The following is a 17,677-nucleotide window of genomic DNA, read 5'->3' on the forward strand; positions in this document are numbered from 1 at the left end:
TCTGCATGGCTCTTAGCTTTGAGGCTAGGAGGTGTTGTTGCTGCCTGACTTCCCACAACATGCACAAGTGAGATTTAGGGACTCAATTGTACACCCTCAGAAAATGCAAATAATGAGCCCCCATCGCCAGCCTTCCCCCTAAAAAATAAAGTTGTTATACCTTTAGAATGCACACTAATGATGCAAAGCAAGGAGTTCTGATGTTTCGTTTAATTGAGTTATGAACGAGAAAGCTATCAACTCCCCGCCCAATGCTGGCTGCCCCGTGGATGTGCACAGATGTGTGAATATTCTCCGCGTGTGCGCTCTGTGTCCGTCAGATCCCCTGCAGTAGAGATGGGTCGCCAAGGTGTGTGTTAGCCTGACAGGCCTGGGAAGTGTCAAGACTGAACGCCAAGGCAAGCAAACAGCGTGGCATTTAGGTCCTGGGGTGCTGCTAATTGATCCCTAACCCTTCATTACGGTCTCCGGCAAAAGCAGGTATTTAGAAAGCGATTTCCCTGAGAACCAAGACCGACCAAGCAAAGTTCTAGGCCTTGCGGACCTCCGTCACTCTGTGCTGTGTTGTCACACTGATTCTGAGTTTATCCATCCTTCCAGGTCACCTGGCAGCCCCCACTCATCCAGAACGGAGACGTGCTCAGCTACGAGATCCGTATGCCTGACCCTTCCATCCCAGTCGCCAACGTCACTCCTTCGGCCTTAAGTCGCGTGATCACTCACCTGATTCCTTTCACGAATTACTCTGTCACCATTGTGGCTTGCACTGGGGGTGGCGGGTATCTGGGAGGGTGCACAGAGAGTTTGCCCACCCGTGTTACCACCCACCCCAGCCTGCCTGAGGACGTCTGCCCGTTGTCTGCGGTCCCACTAAGTGAATCGTATGTCGGGATTTCCTGGCAGCCACCCTCCAGGCCAAATGGACCCGATGTAAGGTGAGAAAAGGCGACTGTGCTTCTGGCTGTTGCTGCAGTCTCATCTCCCCAGGTGGGAAAGGGGCCTTTATTCCCACGTGAACATAGAATTAATTCCTTGTTGAGGGTCCCACACTCACAATCTTATATAATTTCATATCGTGTATCTTGACGTATATGGAACCCATACAAATTCATCATGGCAGAATTATACTTTAGTGGAAAACTAACAGCCCTAAACAACAACTGTGATTCTCTAAGAATTCTTGACATAACCTTCCCTTGATTTTCAAAGTGCATTTTTAATATATGTCAGGAAAACTTCATGCTTGTCCTAACTGATACATTTGCACAAATAGGTCTCAAAATGCGAAAGCTAACACATAATTCTTGGGCTTTTTTTCCCCCCGAAAATTTCTAAAGAACGTGGTCAGGGATACAGATACGAAGAGAAAGCATTATGATTCTGAAATGGCTTTATAACAGCCCAAACCTGATCCTTAGCCGTGACTGTGCAGTTGATAATGTTATCATTGTTTATATAGTACTGATGGTTGAAATCTTAGAAAATCATTAACTTCATAAGCATTTTGTATTTCTGCTTTGGGTGGACCTGACAACAAAGTATTAGCAAGCCTGACGTACAAGAAATCTAAAATGTTATCATTCTCCCTGATAGCAGAAAAATGTGAATACACTTGATGGTTTCAAAATAATTGAATGTTAGAAACTGGAGTCAGGATAAAATAACCTGGAAAAACGTGGTAATTGTAAATTAATATGCTTCCTTTCCATTTACATATCACATACTCATCCCACAAAACAGCCTGAATTTGGGTAATAACATTAGTTGAGATAATCCCAATGTTTCTGCTCGTCTTTTGCTTTAGATATGAGCTTCTGAGACGTAAAATCCAGCAGCCACTTGCATCAAATCCCCCAGAAGATTTAAATCGGTGGCACAATATTTATTCAGGAACTCAGTGGTTTTATGAAGATAAGGGTCTTAGCAGGTGAGATTACACAAACTATTAAAAAACAAATGCTGACATTTAGTTCGGGGCATGTTGAATAGCTCAGAATAACCAAGTGTCTTCATTGTGCGAACATGTTATCGGTTATGCAAGAAAACGTGTTTGGTTATTATCAGTGGCGTTAATCATTGAGCTGAAACAGCGTGGTTAATGTTTGCCATCTTAAAATAAGCCTTTGAACTCGAACTTGTATATGTTTGCGCCTCAACTTGCTGCCTCTGTTACAGTTCTGGAAAGATAGGAAAACTTACTAGAGAAGTTTGGAAATCTTGAACATACAGAAAACTGGGGAAAAGATGGGTACTTGTCAAATGCTTGCCATTGATGAGACATACTGTTATAAGTCATTCCTACCATCTGCAAAAATTAGGTAGTTAACTAACCTGATTGGCACTCAAAAGAACTCCATCTAGAGTTCAAAGAAGTCGAGGAATAGGCAGACAGGCGATGGCAGAGGAGTATTGCACGGGGGAGCTTGGACATGTGGGTGCTGTTTCATCCTCTGCTGGAGAGCTGGCTTCGTGACCTTAGATAAGCCACTTAAGTTCTCTGAGGGGATTGAATGGGATTCGGTGCCTTCTACTCATTCATAGTCTGAGCCATGTCATCACATTTCAACACACCACCAGGATTATTTAATGAGAACTTTTCAGGCGACTGTTCTATCAGGTTATTTCTCTAGACTCACCACCGACTAGGTCCACCCAGAATACTGGTCACAGCGCTGGCCTTGTCCCCTGCCCCTTCCTCTCCTGGTGCCTGTGTTGGAGCCACATCAGCAGCATTCCTTCCAAGGCCTCCAATGCACACCCCTTGCTCACCCAGCTGCTCCTGTTACCGTGATCTCCCCCCTTCTCATTGGCCGTCCTTCAAGCTTCGACTAGAAGTTTCCTATTGGGCTTCCCCGCTCTCNATACTGGTCACAGCGCTGGCCTTGTCCCCTGCCCCTTCCTCTCCTGGTGCCTGTGTTGGAGCCACATCAGCAGCATTCCTTCCAAGGCCTCCAATGCACACCCCTTGCTCACCCAGCTGCTCCTGTTACCGTGATCTCCCCCCTTCTCATTGGCCGTCCTTCAAGCTTCGACTAGAAATTTCCAATTGGGCTTCCCCGCTCTCTTTCTTCCTGGTCTGAATCAGCTGCCCCTCTATTGCATTTCCTTGCACGCTGCCCCCCCCCCCTTATTACTATCGTCACTGTAACGTCCTGGCCTAGGTACTTGTCTGGACACCCCATTGTACTGTCGGGTGCACGGTGAGCCAGGGCTCCATCGTCACGACTTCTGATCCCCAGTCCCTAGCGCAGCGCCTGTGGCACCACATGGCCCTCGAATAGTTGTGGAAGTGGAAGGCTAGCATAAGCCAGTGAAGGGTGGGCTGCTGAATGCCCCTGCGCTTTAGGAATAGTAATTGTAGTGCCGCTCTCTTTGGGGAATGGGCGAAGCCTCAGTTCTCTGTTCTTCGGGAAAACGCGTGCAGTGGGAGAACATGACCGATACGGTTGTTGGAGGGAGGCAGCCGTAACTCTAATGAAGCAGTGGAGCGAGCCGCGTGGAACTGCCATTTTTGCAACTCAGTAATGACCAGTTAGCATTCCTCTCTGTGCAGCCTCCATTACCATGGTCATTAGACTGTTCTCCACGATTTTCAGTCCCCTAGTTACTTAATCTGGCATCACTTAGAATGATCAGTTCGTGGAAGAAATTCATTTATCCAACCATTTTTATTTTTGCTTCCTGTATGCTGAGAGGTACGGCGATGAGAAACAGACGGCGAATGGAGCAGAGCCCTTCCCTCAGAGAGCTCACAGTCTAGAAGAAGAAAGCACACATGCACATATGCGCACACCTTTCCGTGTCAATTGCTGTCACCAGCAGCTACCAACACTGCCCGAGGAACTCAGGTGGAAAAGTAGCTTTCTATGACCTGTGAACTCCAAGGGCTTTAAGTGTAGCTTTCTCCAAACTGGTAGACATTCAACTAGTTAACATTAGCTGAAGCCGATCTTCAGCCATCAGATGTTTGGCAGAAAAACAGAATCACTCTCAGAAAGCTAATGCTATTTCCTCATATAAGTGAGAACTAATTAAAGAGTGGAACCAAGGCCAGCTATTTACGATGGAATTTTTTAGTGATGCTTCTAAGGATTTTTAATGGAAAGCCCAAATCTAAGATGGGAGGAAAGAAAGTTAAATCTCCACAAATTAAATGGAAACACAGGTCACCACCAACATGGGGATGACAGATGCTTCCAAGAAGGAGGCGTGCACATAACACAATGTGCTGAGGTGGTATTTTGATGAGCCTCATAATGCTAAATGCCAAGGGATTTTTTTCCCCCTTGCTAGGACCAGCCAAATTTTTTTCAAGTAACTGTTATAACCCATATAACCAACTTGTGATGATAAAAAAAAGGATGCATTTCTTTTTAATATTCAGAATAAATATTGTGAAAAGGATTTATTTCCTAGCTCTGTACCCTCTCTATGTCAAAAAAAGTTAGGAGCCCCAGAGCCCAAGGTGGGGTTCCCTGACAGTTCTGAGGAGAACCTGGAAATTAGTCCACTGGGGGGCGCTATGTGGACTAAAATCTGCACCAGTTTTCCTATAAAGAAGTGATCTGGTTTGGTGGATGCTGTCATTCCCCACCTTGACTGCCAGCAGCGGCCAGGCCTCACCCCATGCTGGCAGGATAGTTGTCTCTCCAATTGTCCAGCTCACTTCTCTTCCCATTCACACTGCAGCTCCTTCATAACCCTGTCCTTTGCATTGCATCTGTCTCATTGACTTGTGGGTTTGGTTGGCTGTCTTTTAGTGGGTGGAGGTGAGAATGGGTGATGCAGGTGCCTGTAGGAGGAATATGTAATTTCCCATTCTCCCCAGAATCCACCATTCCTTAATTTCTTCCAAAGTTGCGTACACGGGAAAAGAACTTGTAGTTTCTTCTCACCTTGGCCCAATTTTACCATAGCTACCTCCAGAATGAGTTTTCAAAATGGCACTTCTCTTGCCATAAAATGTCATTTTAACTTAAGATTCCTGGACATCCCTGTATGAATATATTTGTGAGACTACATGTAAATTGAAGTCAATATGCATGGTCAAGCAGTCTATCTTCGTTAGCTTAAAGTTTGTGATATATAGAATTACACCCATCTATTCTAAAAATGTTAACAGAACTCTGAAATTCAAAGCATTCTAGTCATTCTTTCTGTTCCCGTACACCTCCATGTACAAAGTAGAGTAGTGAACCAATTATTCAGATAACTTAAACACAACTGCTTTGATTATAACACCATCTTAGGGATGATTCTGTCGGACTCAGACAGCTAGTCACCTCCGTATTGAATTTTGCTCTCTGTGCATTAACACAAATTCAGTGTCACTATAGGTTTGTACCCCTTGTCCGTTTCTAACTTTTCTGCCTTAATGATTCTGTGCTAACTGGCCAAGTTATGGTTGTTGGGGGGAACCAGAACTTTGGGTGTCCTGACATTTTCATCACTTGGAAAATCTGGTGACCACCCGGTTGTCATCTGCCATGGGGATTCAGGCAGGGGTTGACAGGAGGACAGTGACTTCCTTCAGCTTGAGCCTCAGTGCCCTGGTGATGATTTTCAGCACGTCCGGGTGTCTAGGTTCTGCAGTGACCAATTAAGTCCCTGAGAATGAAATGAGAGCATGTCCTTCCTGTTCTGGGCTTGACTGATGAGTCAGAGGATATAAGAAATAACAGGTTCCGCTTTCTATCTTGGCAAACATTGAAGATTTGAAGAACTTAGCTGCCACTAAGTTTATAAAGAGAGGTATGCTCTAATTCCTGTCCCTTTCAATTATTGTAATTTCCTAAAAAGTATTATTTTGCAATAACAGTCTGAAAAGGAAGCTCCATTTGACTGCTCCAGAATCCACTAACTGAATTATCTTTAAATGAAAGTACAGTTGACTCCTGGACAATGTGGGGGTTAGGGGCACCGTTGACCCCCTGCACGGTCACACGTCCACCCATAACTTTTGACTCTCCCAAAACTTACCTAATAGCCTATGTTGACCAAAAGCCTCACCAACAGCATACAATTAATTAACATATTTTGCATGTTATATGTATTATATACTGTTTTCTTAAAATAAATTACAGACAAATGTGATTATGAAAGCCATAAAGAACAGAAAATCCATGTATAGTTCTATACTGTGTTTATTCATCCTGTTAAGTTTACAGTACTGTACTATGTTTATTGATATCATAAGTTTACATCATCAGTTTACAAGGTGAAAAAATCTGCATATAGAAAGAACCTCGCAGTCAAAACCCATGTCATTCAAGGGTCAACTGTATTTAAAATCAATAAATATTCATCTTACTTTCAAAGATTGATTGGACTTGATTGCTGTAAAATTAAATACTTAATATACCATAGTATCTAAGCTTAATTTTTTTAAATTCTAATTTTTTTAAACCTTCTAAAGGGAAATGTTTTAAGCCCTAAAAGAGGACATCGTTTTGGGGGTAATGATATTCAAAAAAATAGCTGTTCGGTCTCCCTCCTTCGTAACGAGATTAAATGTACCCAGTGACACACACATCCTGCTGGGCTTCCTAACAGTGGGTCAGTTCTCTGACACATGTCCTGTGTGTAAGAGCATTTAAGTTGTAGCTCTGCAGTAAAGTATTTGACTTTGCACATACCAAGGGTGAGAGGAAGGAAGGACTTTCTCCCGTGACCAGCGATGTGGGGTAAATCCCGTGGGTTGCTTCCTTGGTATTAGCAAAAGTTGGGTTTGGGAATGAAAGCCAACTTCTGTCGGCATCGGTGTGCCATGTCTGAGCATCCTGCTTACTTCAGAATAAGCAAAAATGTATCTACTTCACATTTAAAGTAAATTAGTGGCGTCTTGGTCCTCTTCTCCATGGGGATCTTTTTTTATGGCTCTAAATTGATGCCACACTCTCCTAAGTGTCGTCATGTGAAACCTTACCTCATGAAAAATGAGCCTCCAAACAGGCAAGGATGCGTTTCTGTCCTAGGAGAATTTTTCCCCCTAATGTTTTCTTCAAGAGAAACATCTAGCTTCTCTGTGCAACTTTATTTCTACTGTTGATGACATAGTAGAACAAAGATGGAAAGTGCAGCCAAATTATTTTCAGTGTGACATTTTCTAGTAACCTAAATATAGAGACCCTCAGTAATGTGACATCCCGCACCTGGTAGTCACAGTCGGAAAAGTTAGATTAAAAACATTCCAGGGTGATAAGCATTCCTCTTCCACTTCAGAGGCAAACATGTTCAGTGGAACTTTCAGTTGTGTAAAGAAGAGGTGGGTGCCTTCCATGGAGAATTCAGTAATTGCAGGTTTAAGCAGTGGAAAGAGTGTTGTGTGTCCCTGTTTGCTTCCCCACCGGCCCCCACGAAGGACGGGAGGCTACACGGCGCCCTCACAGGCATCCTGTGTGTGTGATGTGTTGTACTCTTGCACACGTGGGTTGTGCAAATGTTGGGAAGCAAACTGAATAGCTTGCCTTTTCCAAAGCATGATTTATACCGGTGACAATATTGACACAAGAATTCTGTCAGGACATCAATAAAGCTGACACTTTTTTAATTCTGATGGAAATAACCTGAGGCATTCTGTGGCTGCACGGAAGAATATGACTGGTTCCCCCAAAACACACTTCAGACTCTGTTAAGATATAAGCCTTCACACGTTTTGCCCTGGAACAGGCCTTCCCACTGGAGAGATGTCTTCACTGGACAGAGTCCCCTGTCATTAATACCTAGCCTGCATGATAATGTGTTTAGCATCGAGAATGTTGTTAGAGTCCAGTACAAAATTTTTAAATGAGGGAAAAAATTACTGAATGAAAGAAGCAATGGTGTAGCAAACATGAGAGAACAATATAATTTATAAAATAAGCAAGTTCCTAAGATTTGGTAGGGACCATTTTTCTATTGGACAACTATGTGTGTGTCACTAGTTTGTCAAATTATATACGAACTAAAAATTATGAGACTGCTTTTGTGACTATCAAATATTCACTCATTCATTCATTACAAAATTATCTCCTCAGTAAGTACACAGATTAAAAATCTCATCACCCAAACAGAACCTAGTTTTCTAATTCACTTGAGTAATAACAACTGAACCTTGAAATGAGTATTCTTCCATAAATAAGATTTTAATATTTGTTGTCTTTTACAAGGAAAAACACCATAGTTGGGTTTATAGTGCAGCCAAGCTTTCCATTTCCTGGGTATTGGTAAAGGCAGGGTCTTGTGGACGGTCTCAAACGTACTAGTCACTTGTATGAGAACTACTGCAACAGCGCTGCTAAACCGACCTTCCAGCAACTGGTTCTACTAGTTACGGTATAGACTCAAGATGTGTTCATTCGCTCTTCAGATTTCCAAAACTGTTTCCTTCAGAGTTTCAAATGGTGCATTTTTCAAGAACCACCTAGGGAACACAATTAGTATTTCAAGAAGAAATTGATATATGTAAGTTTGGCATGAGTATATGAAGTCCGTCTGGCCTTTTTCTTTTAAAAATATTATTAACTAAATGGGATGTCCCAGTTGATATCAATAATCAACATCTAAGTCCATCTAAAAAATACAACGTACCTAGAGTGAATTTAAAAAGCCCCGTCAACACACTAAGGCATTCTTCTTTAATATGAAGGGAATGTGTAGACTGACATGCAGTCATAGGTATGACTTACCTAAAGATTAGGTTTCAGATACAATGAAAACAGGATATGAAAGCATTTTACTTCAGGGAATTCAATATTTTATTAACATTTTAACTTACCCAAGAAAGTTAGAGAAAATGCAAAGGACAAGGGCGTGGTATCAAGTACAATGCCAATGATTTCTCAGTTCACTAAAATCCTGAATAGTGGAGAGGATTGAATATTAGAAATGAGGAAGTTAGAGGCCCACCTGTTTGTCTTAACTAGTCTGTGTCCTTAGGCAAAAGCCACGTAACTTCTCGGAGCCTCGGTTTTCTTATCTGTGAAATGTGGCAGGTGTTTTATTTTTGAAGCAGATAAACTGTAAAGACATCTCTCACTCTAAAATGTGAATACTACGTCAAAAACAGACATGTCAATGATATGTGTCTATGTGTCCTTTACATCTGCGAAGACACGAATTGTGCATTTCGCCATTCCTAAATTCGGATGAAATAGCTCAAGGTATCATTGGGAGAGCTAAGGACTTATAGGATTTTTTTACATTTTACCAATTCAGTGTTATCTGATATTAATCCCACTTACAGAAAGGAGCTACAAAAATTTAAAGCCATAAAGTTTGCTTAATATATAATATCAGACATGTGGAAGAAAAATTCAAATTTTTTAGCTTAGGCACCCAGAAATTTACCTAGACTGTAGGTAAATTTCTTTTCAGCCATGTTATAAAGTAAAACACAGTTAAAAGTGCTTTACTTGAGGAGCAAGCTAATGAAGCCAAGGTCGCCGGTTCAATTCCCAGGTGAGCCATTAGCTTCGTTTCATTCGATTGTCACACACTTGCTATCCTCTTAACCCTGACTCACCATCCTTCAAATTCATACTAGTGGCTACGAAGGAAATTTGGCGAGACTGTTTGGATGTGTAAGCAAAAATCTCTCACCTTGGCTAGAAAAATAACTCAAGTTCAAGTCCCAGGGCTATGACACCATCCGAGTATGGAGAGATCAGGTTATCCCTGCGGTTGTCACTGCTGTGGAGACCAACACCGTCCTTACTATCAGGGTGGCCGTGTAGCCTCTCGGTTAAAGGAGCAGGCTCTGGGATCAGAATGCCTAGGTTTGAATCGGCACTCTCCCACCTGCTACCTTGACGGCAGAGATGAATTATCTAACTCCTTGAGGCTTTCCCCCCCTCATTTTTGAACCAGGTATTATCATAGTGACTTACCAGGTTTGATTGCAAGGCACTAATGAATTGGTACATGTAGGAACTTCCTGGCACGTATTAAGAATTGAGTGAATGCCAATGATTACTCCCCCTCGGTTGTCTGGTTATGTGGACTATTTATTTAGCACTTGTTACATAGAATATGTGTCACTTCGTAGGGGCACTGTAAACAAACCAGGTGACTTCAAACAAATAGTTTCCCACAGTTCTGGAGGCCAAAAGCCCAAAGTCAAGGTGTTGTCTGGGCCACGTCCCCTCCGTAAGCTCTGAAGAAAAACTTCTTGCCTCTTCCAGCCACTGGTCATCCAGCTGCTTCCTGGCTTGTGGCAGAATAACTAAGTTTTGCCCCTCTTTTCACGTGACCATCTTCCCCCTGGTTGTTTCCCTTCGTGGCAAAATTCCTGTCTCTTTTCTCTTATAAGGACATCAGTCCATTGGATTTAAGGCTTTCCACAAATCCAACAATACTTCATTTTAACTCAGTTGCGTCTGCAAAGATCTTATTTCCAAATAAGGTCACACTAGCAGGTACCACGAGTTGGGACTTAAACATATCTTTTTGTTTTGGTGGTGAGGGGAATGACTCCACCCACTCTAGCATACAAAGCAGAAAGACACAAAGGGAGATGAAGCAGAGGATGTATATCGGATGCCAATACTTACTTATTTGAGGGAAATAGATAAATTGCTTTAAAGAAATCACTAAATCCTTTTTCCCTTTTTTATTACCGTTCAATTACAGTCATCCTCATTTCCCCCCTCACTCTCCCCTGCCCTACCCACCCCCAGCTCCCACATGCAGTCTTCCCTCTCCCTGTCGTCCATGTCCGTGGGTCCTTTGCTCATGTTCCTTGACCCTTCCTCTTCCTTTCCCTGTTATTCCCCTCCTCCCTCCCCTCTGGCCACTGTCAGTTTGTTCTTTATTTCCACGTCTCTGGTTCCACTTTCCTTGCTTGTTTGATTTGTTGATTAGGTTGTACTTGCAAGTGAGATCATGTGGTATTTGTCTTTCACTGCCTGGATTATTTCACTTAGCGTAATGCTCTCTAGTTCCATCTATGCTGTTGTAAAGGGTAGGAGCTCCTTCTTTATTTCTGCTGCAAGAATTCCATTGTCTAAATGTCTCATAGTTTCTTGATCCAGTCGTTTACTGATAGGCAACCTAGGCTGCTTCTAGCATTTGGTTACTATAATTAATGCAGCTATGAACATTGGGGTGCATAGATTCTTTTGGATTGGTGTTTCAGGGTTCTTAGGATATAATCCCAGCAGTGGAATTGCTGGGTCAAAAGGCAGTTCCACTTTTAGTTTTATGAGAAAATTCCATACTGTTTTCCACAGAGGCTGCACCTGTCTGCCTTCCCACGAACAGTGCACCAGGGTTCCCTTCTCTCCACCACCTTGCCTGCGCTTGTTCTTTGTTGATTTGTTTATGCTGGCCATTCTGACAGGTGTGAAATAGTATCTCATTGTGGTTTTAATTGGCATCTTTCTGGTGGTTCGTGATACTGAGCATCCTTTCATATGTCTCTGGGTCCTCAGTATGTCCTCCTTGGAAAAGTGTCCATTCAGGTCCTTTGCCCATTTTTGAAATTGTATTGTTTGTCTCCCTGGTGTGGAGTCATGAGAAATGACTAACTTCTTCCCTGTAGCTACGATAACAGAGGAGCACCCTTAACTGCAGCTGAGGCAGAGCCTTGCAGAGTGTACTTGGGCCATGAGTGAGGAACAAGAGAAGGCAGACAGACTCCCCCATAGGTGGGAGCCAAGTGCTGTGAGAATGCCGACATAGCTTCCATTTAGCACAGTCCTGCAAATGGCACCCTCCCCCTGTCATGATTAGTGAGTTATGATTTACTGAGACACATTCCATGGGCCCTGCATCGGATGTGACGTGTCTTTGGTGCTCTATTAAACCCAAATCAATGGGTAATGATCGGAGGCCAGAGTCAGCCCTAAGCACTAAACGCCAGCCAGGCACGGGTTGTACAGGGTTTCAGGCAAATTTCTTGGTCTAAGTTATTGTCCAAATGTTTCTCCAAATAGCATTTTCCCACCCATTTTTGAACTGAACAACAACAACAAAAAACAGCTAGTGTTCTGCCTGAAAAAGCTGAAGGGGTTGAGGAATCGGTGGCTTTACTCTCTCACTGATTTAACACACGGCCTGGGAAGTCCTCACCACATTGTCAGGTTCCTCCTCCTGGAAGGTCAGGTTCAGTTCCCACTGTACCAACTGGAGTAAATATCTTTCTGCGAAGGCACAGCGCAGCTCCCTGTAGCAAAAGTCTCAGCGGGGCAATGTGGTTGACTTTGGTCACAGTTACAATTTAATTTAAGGGATTATCTGTCTGCCAATGAGATTTGGGGAAAGGAGCGTAGGTACAGGAAGAAAATGGTGATGAGAAATTCTGATATTTAAAAATGGATGAGTTTCCCAAAAGAAGCGCATGTCACTCCTGGGATCAAATTCAGATAGCAAGCTGGCGGATTGCCAGACTTGTAATTGTGTCTTGAATGGAGCCGTCATCCTCACTGCTTCTGAGAACAGCAAGCTTGAGAAGATGACAAAACACGCTGGTTCTCAATAGCAGTCTTTGCTTATTAAAAATAAATTAAATATTTCCCTGACACTTGGTAAAGGCTCAAGAATTACAAAAATAACATGGGTTTTTTTTTGGCGTAGCTAAATAAAATAATGTATTTTATAAGGGGAAAAAGAAAGGTGTGTATTCTGTTGGGGCAGAGGAATCCGGTATTGTAAGGAAAAAGGAAATTGTTGTGTTTCTTGAAAAAATGAAATTAATATATGTCTTTTGAAAAAACCTTTTAGGTTCACAACATATGCGTATAAGGTGTTTGTCCACAACAGTGTGGGTTTCACACCCAGCCAAGAAGTGACGGTGACAACGTTAGCGGGCGTCCCACAGAGAGGAGCCAATGTCTCTGTGATTGTCCTTAACCACACGGCCATAGACGTGCAATGGGATAAACCAAGTAAGGAAACTTCTTTATTTACCCTCACCCTAGTAGTCCCAAAATGAATTGAAAACAAACATTTTAAAAAATTGAAACAACAAAAAGCCAAGGTCCCTAGGCTGTTTGTCAGAGGCTGGCTGTCTTTCCCCCTGCTCTGTCCTCTGTCCCTTCCAGATAGGGGATGTCCTTTGGGCCACCCCAGCCAGTTATGATGGAAGTGCCCACGTATTAACTTGCGCACTTTCCTGCAGAGAACTTGCCCCCACATCTCATCACTCTTCACATATTAGCAAGAACGGTTTCACTAGGAGTGCAGTAACATGAGTCATTGTCAGCACTGGTTATGGACAGAGTTCCAGCTGGAGGCAGGCAAGAGTGACAGCTGGCCACCAACTGGGCACGCTTTCATATTGCAGGGTGCGCCCTGGCCCCCTTCAGAGCACCTCTGGACAGGCGTTAGGAGAGTTTTCAGATAGATCTGATCTTTCCCTGGGACTTTAGAAACTACAATAACTGACATTTTAGATCCACTTGGTCAGGGGAGTAGCATTTAACAACTGACCTGTTAGTTCATAGCGATCCATTATCACCTTCAGAAGAAAATAAAACAGAACTGAATCTATCACTGAAATATATATTGCAATCATTCTTGTAAGTAGGACTTCAGATCTGGCAAATAATGGAATCAAAATTTACTAGAATATAACCAGATATTGAGATATACTGACTTGGAAAGCCCAAATTAAAATGTATGTATGTAAGAAAACTGTATCTACTTGAGTAATCATCTACATTTATATAAAAAGATGTAAAATTACTCCTGGCTTGGCTTCTGATCCCGTCTTGAGTTTCTTTGAAGCCTGAGAAGAGAAATGCGTCCCATTTCACTGTACAGCATCCGAGTGGATTTGCCCCGATGTTATGTGGTATCAGCTGTGAATTAAAACCAGTGTTAAGTGACATTGATTGCAAATTAAAATTAGTACTGGCTTTGTTGATCAAAGCTGCCACTAAATAACTCATTTCTTCAGAAGACAGTCACTCTAGCGGGGGTGTCAAACTCATTTTCACCGGGGCCACGTCAGCCGTGTAGTTGCCTTCCGAGGGCCAAATGTAACTTTAGGACTGTATAAGCGTAACTACTCCTTAACTAGGGACAAGGAGCTTGGCTCTGCCACCAGGTAGATACAAGGTGCCAGGCTGGATAAAACAAGGTGGAGGGCCGGATTCGGCCCATGGGCCTTGTGTTTGCCACCTGTGCCTAGGGTCTTTATAAGGTCGCAGGTTTCTGAATAATTGGTGTCACTGCTATGGCGATTGCTGAAACCATTTAAATGGAAGAATACCAGTTAATTGAGGCTTACAATGATCCCCTGGGACACCGCTGGGAAAAACCACGTTTTTATCTGAAGGTAGATTTTTATGTACAGTGGAATACCATATTTTCACTCATTTCCCTCTTCCTCTCTACTTCGCCCTCACCTCCTGATCCATCTTAAAAGCCTCTTCATAGAGGCACATGCCCTCCCCCTCCGCTGACACTTGAATGCTCTGTCGGACCCTGCTGCTGATTTTTCACCAATATACGTCTTTATGGTATAATTGCATGCCTGAAGAAGGCCTGCTTATAAAAACCGACAAACCGAATAGATCTGAAGCAGCTCACTGACGTTTCATTACCGTGGTAACCAGAACCTTCGCCCTTTGGGATGTAGGTACTGCAATCCGCTGTTATTTCCACTCATACCTTAGAAATTTTTCAGATAACTATTTGTGAGCACAAAGGTGAAGTCTTAGCAGCGGGTCGGTGGGGCAAAAGCCTGTTGTATCATCATTCTCTTCCCTCTTGCAACCTGCTCTCCTAAGTCAATTAACTGGTCACCCCTCTCTGAAAGGGCCGCCTCGTTCTTGCTAGTTTAATAATTGCCTTCTTGAGTTGTAGGAGCCAGTGGGTACATTGTCTCATAGGCCAAACAGCACAAAACTGTAGGTTGAAGTCATCGGAACACACGTATGAATGCTCACTAAAAATTGCCTTTCCAAAAGGCGTATAACATATTTGTTAAAACAGATTTCTTAACTACCTCCCTTCCCAGGTACACACCATTTTGGTAGCAAAATATTTCCATCTGATCTTTACCAACCACAGGTCAACAGGAATAAGGTACTGAACATTTTACAAGCGCCTTTTTGAAACATCTGCATCACTACGTGGTGTCATGGGAAGCAAAAGTCCCCCCGAATCTCTTCAGTTCATTTTAGGGCAGGCGGTCGGCACGTAGGTTGCCTTGATTTTCTCTGTGCTCCACCCGCCATTTCTTCTGCCGTATTTGACAAAACTGATATTTTGACAACATTTTAAAAATCAGGAGGTTTCACAGGAAGATGAGGACTTTTTGGCATTGATTTGCAAATCGAAATCATCAGGTAAAACTGCTCCCACCTTGCCGCAGGGAAAACACCAGCTGAGACTTTGTGACGGGCCACATACGCCCCCTCTCCCTGGTCCCTACTGAGAGACACGGCCCTATATAATATCCCTGCCCTATATAATAAAGGGAAATAGGTCAGCCTAAACTAAAAACCACAAAGATAAGTTGTAGGAGAGAGAAGGATCAAATTATTGCAAGAAGAGATACAAAAGCACCTGTACTTAAATTAGGGATATAATTCTCAGAAAAGCCCGGTGAAAAAGAAACGAGTACTTAGCAGCTTCCTCCAAATCCCAGTGAGTAGCTCTTCGCAAACTCTGATGTAGGACTCGGGCAAGCAACGCTTGGCTGTTTCTCAGGCGCTTAGCTTTAGTGGATATTAGTACTTTGTCAAGGGTGACTTTGTAAGATCCTTCCCATTTTGACTGCTCATTCTAAACTAAACAGTGAAATAAGCAAATGCCCTTGAGGGTGTGGCTGTGGCTGTGGCTGTGGCTGTCCCCTTCTGGGGCTGCCTCACTAACGAGGTCAGTGATGACCAGAAAAGAGCAAGACAATCTTGGAGATGGTGAGAGGAGAGTGTTATGGAGAAAGAAGCCACAGAAGGTCACCCAAAGGGGGCCCATGTGTCTAGAGCAACTCATGCTGGAGCTGTTCACAGCCCATGTCACATAATCTCCTGGTCTGTCTCTCTCCCACTGTCCCTCCTCCTCTCTTTCTCTTCTACCTTCCTCCCTCTCTTCCCTCTCCTCATTTCTTCCACACACGTTTATTCAGGATTTTTTTGTGCAGGCCACAGGGAATGCCAAGATTAATGACGTAACTCTTGCATCGTAATATCTCAGTGAACTTTTCTGAGAGTCACAGAGTATGAAGGTGTCACCCTAAAAGCGCAAATTTAAAGTCACACAGAAGCCTCAGCCTCACCTTGATTTCTCAATCAGACACCACTGGATTTTGTAGCCAGAAGAATTTCCGAGTTCATCGGAAATGATCTTGTTCAGGAGACGATGCATATAAATAATTGCAAATCTGGAAAAATTGCTTCTGCAGAGCATCCGGCAGGGTCGGCTCGCCTTGTCCCTCTGCTCTTTTCCCCGTCACTTGACTCATCAAAGCAAATAGACCGTGTTGGCCTTTTCCACTGGCTTCCCTTCTGGCCACTTGTGGACCTGCTGTAACCACACCTCCTTCCCTTACACTCTGCTGACCCGTCCCTCATGGAGTTCTTCTCACCTAGTGGTCCAACCCCAAGGCCTGCTCTCTGGGCATTCTCTGGGCATTCTGTGTCTCTGGGGCAGTGGTCACTACAAATGACCCCTCCTGTCTCGGTGACCACGCCTTCCCCTCATCGCCTACATAAAGACTCACCTCAAAGTTCTTTCTTGAGTCGTCTTTCACCGTCCAACTCTCCCGTTGGTGATTTCATCTATTCTCACTGTTTCAAAGTCTCCTAACTAGAAAAATGACAAAACTCAATGGAGCCATGTGAAGGGATGGTTTAAATAATCAGCTTTGGGGCCAGGAAAACTTGAGCTTGAATCCCAGCTCCAGGATTTTCTCGCTCCACAGCCTAAAACAAGCCACTCAACCTCACTAAGCCCTAGCTTCCTAAGGCAAAGGATGGCGATAAGAATAATAGCTGCCTCAAAACGTTGTGATGAGGGTTGAATGAAACAATGTGTTAGCACTCAGTCATTATTTAGTACTGGCGTGACATATTCTGGCTCTAGAGCATTCACAGTGCTTTCAACAGCAGTTTTACAAAAGGCAAATCAAGAAGCCATTTCTAATTTAGAACATAGAACATGCTTTTGCATGTACTTTTGATATGTGCACATTTCCCCAGAACTGCTCATTGACAATACAGCGCTCTGCACCATGGAACTTGGAGAATCGGACTCTAATCTGAGGGCCTATGAGCAAGGTAGACACATCTGTCATATGATAGGACCCCTCTGGGTTTTCACATTGAAATAACACTCCTTCCCAGTGAGCCCGTGAGAACGCACTTCAATTAGACCCGTTGAATGGGAGTGTTCGCCACGATTGCTCTAGGTGAGGGCCGCGAACGCACTGGGCAAGGACAAAAATTAGAGACTTCAGGTTTTGCAGGCTGCATACGGGCTCTGTAGCAATGACTCAACTGTGTCACTGTAACATGAAAACAGTGGTACAGGACACCAGATTGGCTGTGTTCCCATAAAAATTTATGGTGGACACTGAGGTTTGGTTTTCTTATAATTTTTATGTATCACAAATGACTTTTCTCCTTTGAGCTTCCCCCCACCCCCAGCCATTTAAAAATGTAATAAACATTCTCCGCTCACAGGTTGCATAAGAACAGCTGGCTGGCCACATTTGGCCTGCAGGCCGGGTTTGGTTCATGGGCTCTACTCC

General features: G+C 43.4%; 1 protein-coding gene across 1 annotated transcript in view; it reads left to right on the plus strand.

Annotated features, from left to right (window-relative positions):
• The window catches only part of USH2A (usherin), a 530,092-nt gene that overhangs the window by 341,916 nt on the left and 170,499 nt on the right, over window positions 1-17,677 (plus strand). Inside the window, exons 42-44 of the mRNA XM_037069500.1 lie at window positions 601-935; window positions 1,805-1,927; window positions 12,700-12,863. Of these exons, the coding sequence (XP_036925395.1) occupies window positions 601-935; window positions 1,805-1,927; window positions 12,700-12,863 (622 nt within the window). The remainder of the gene's footprint in view (window positions 1-600; window positions 936-1,804; window positions 1,928-12,699; window positions 12,864-17,677) is intronic.

The sequence above is a fragment of the Sturnira hondurensis genome, unplaced genomic scaffold (genome assembly GCF_014824575.4).
Source record: "Sturnira hondurensis isolate 20B ecotype Veracruz unplaced genomic scaffold, ASM1482457v3 Scaffold0018525, whole genome shotgun sequence".
NCBI lineage: Eukaryota > Metazoa > Chordata > Mammalia > Chiroptera > Phyllostomidae > Sturnira > Sturnira hondurensis.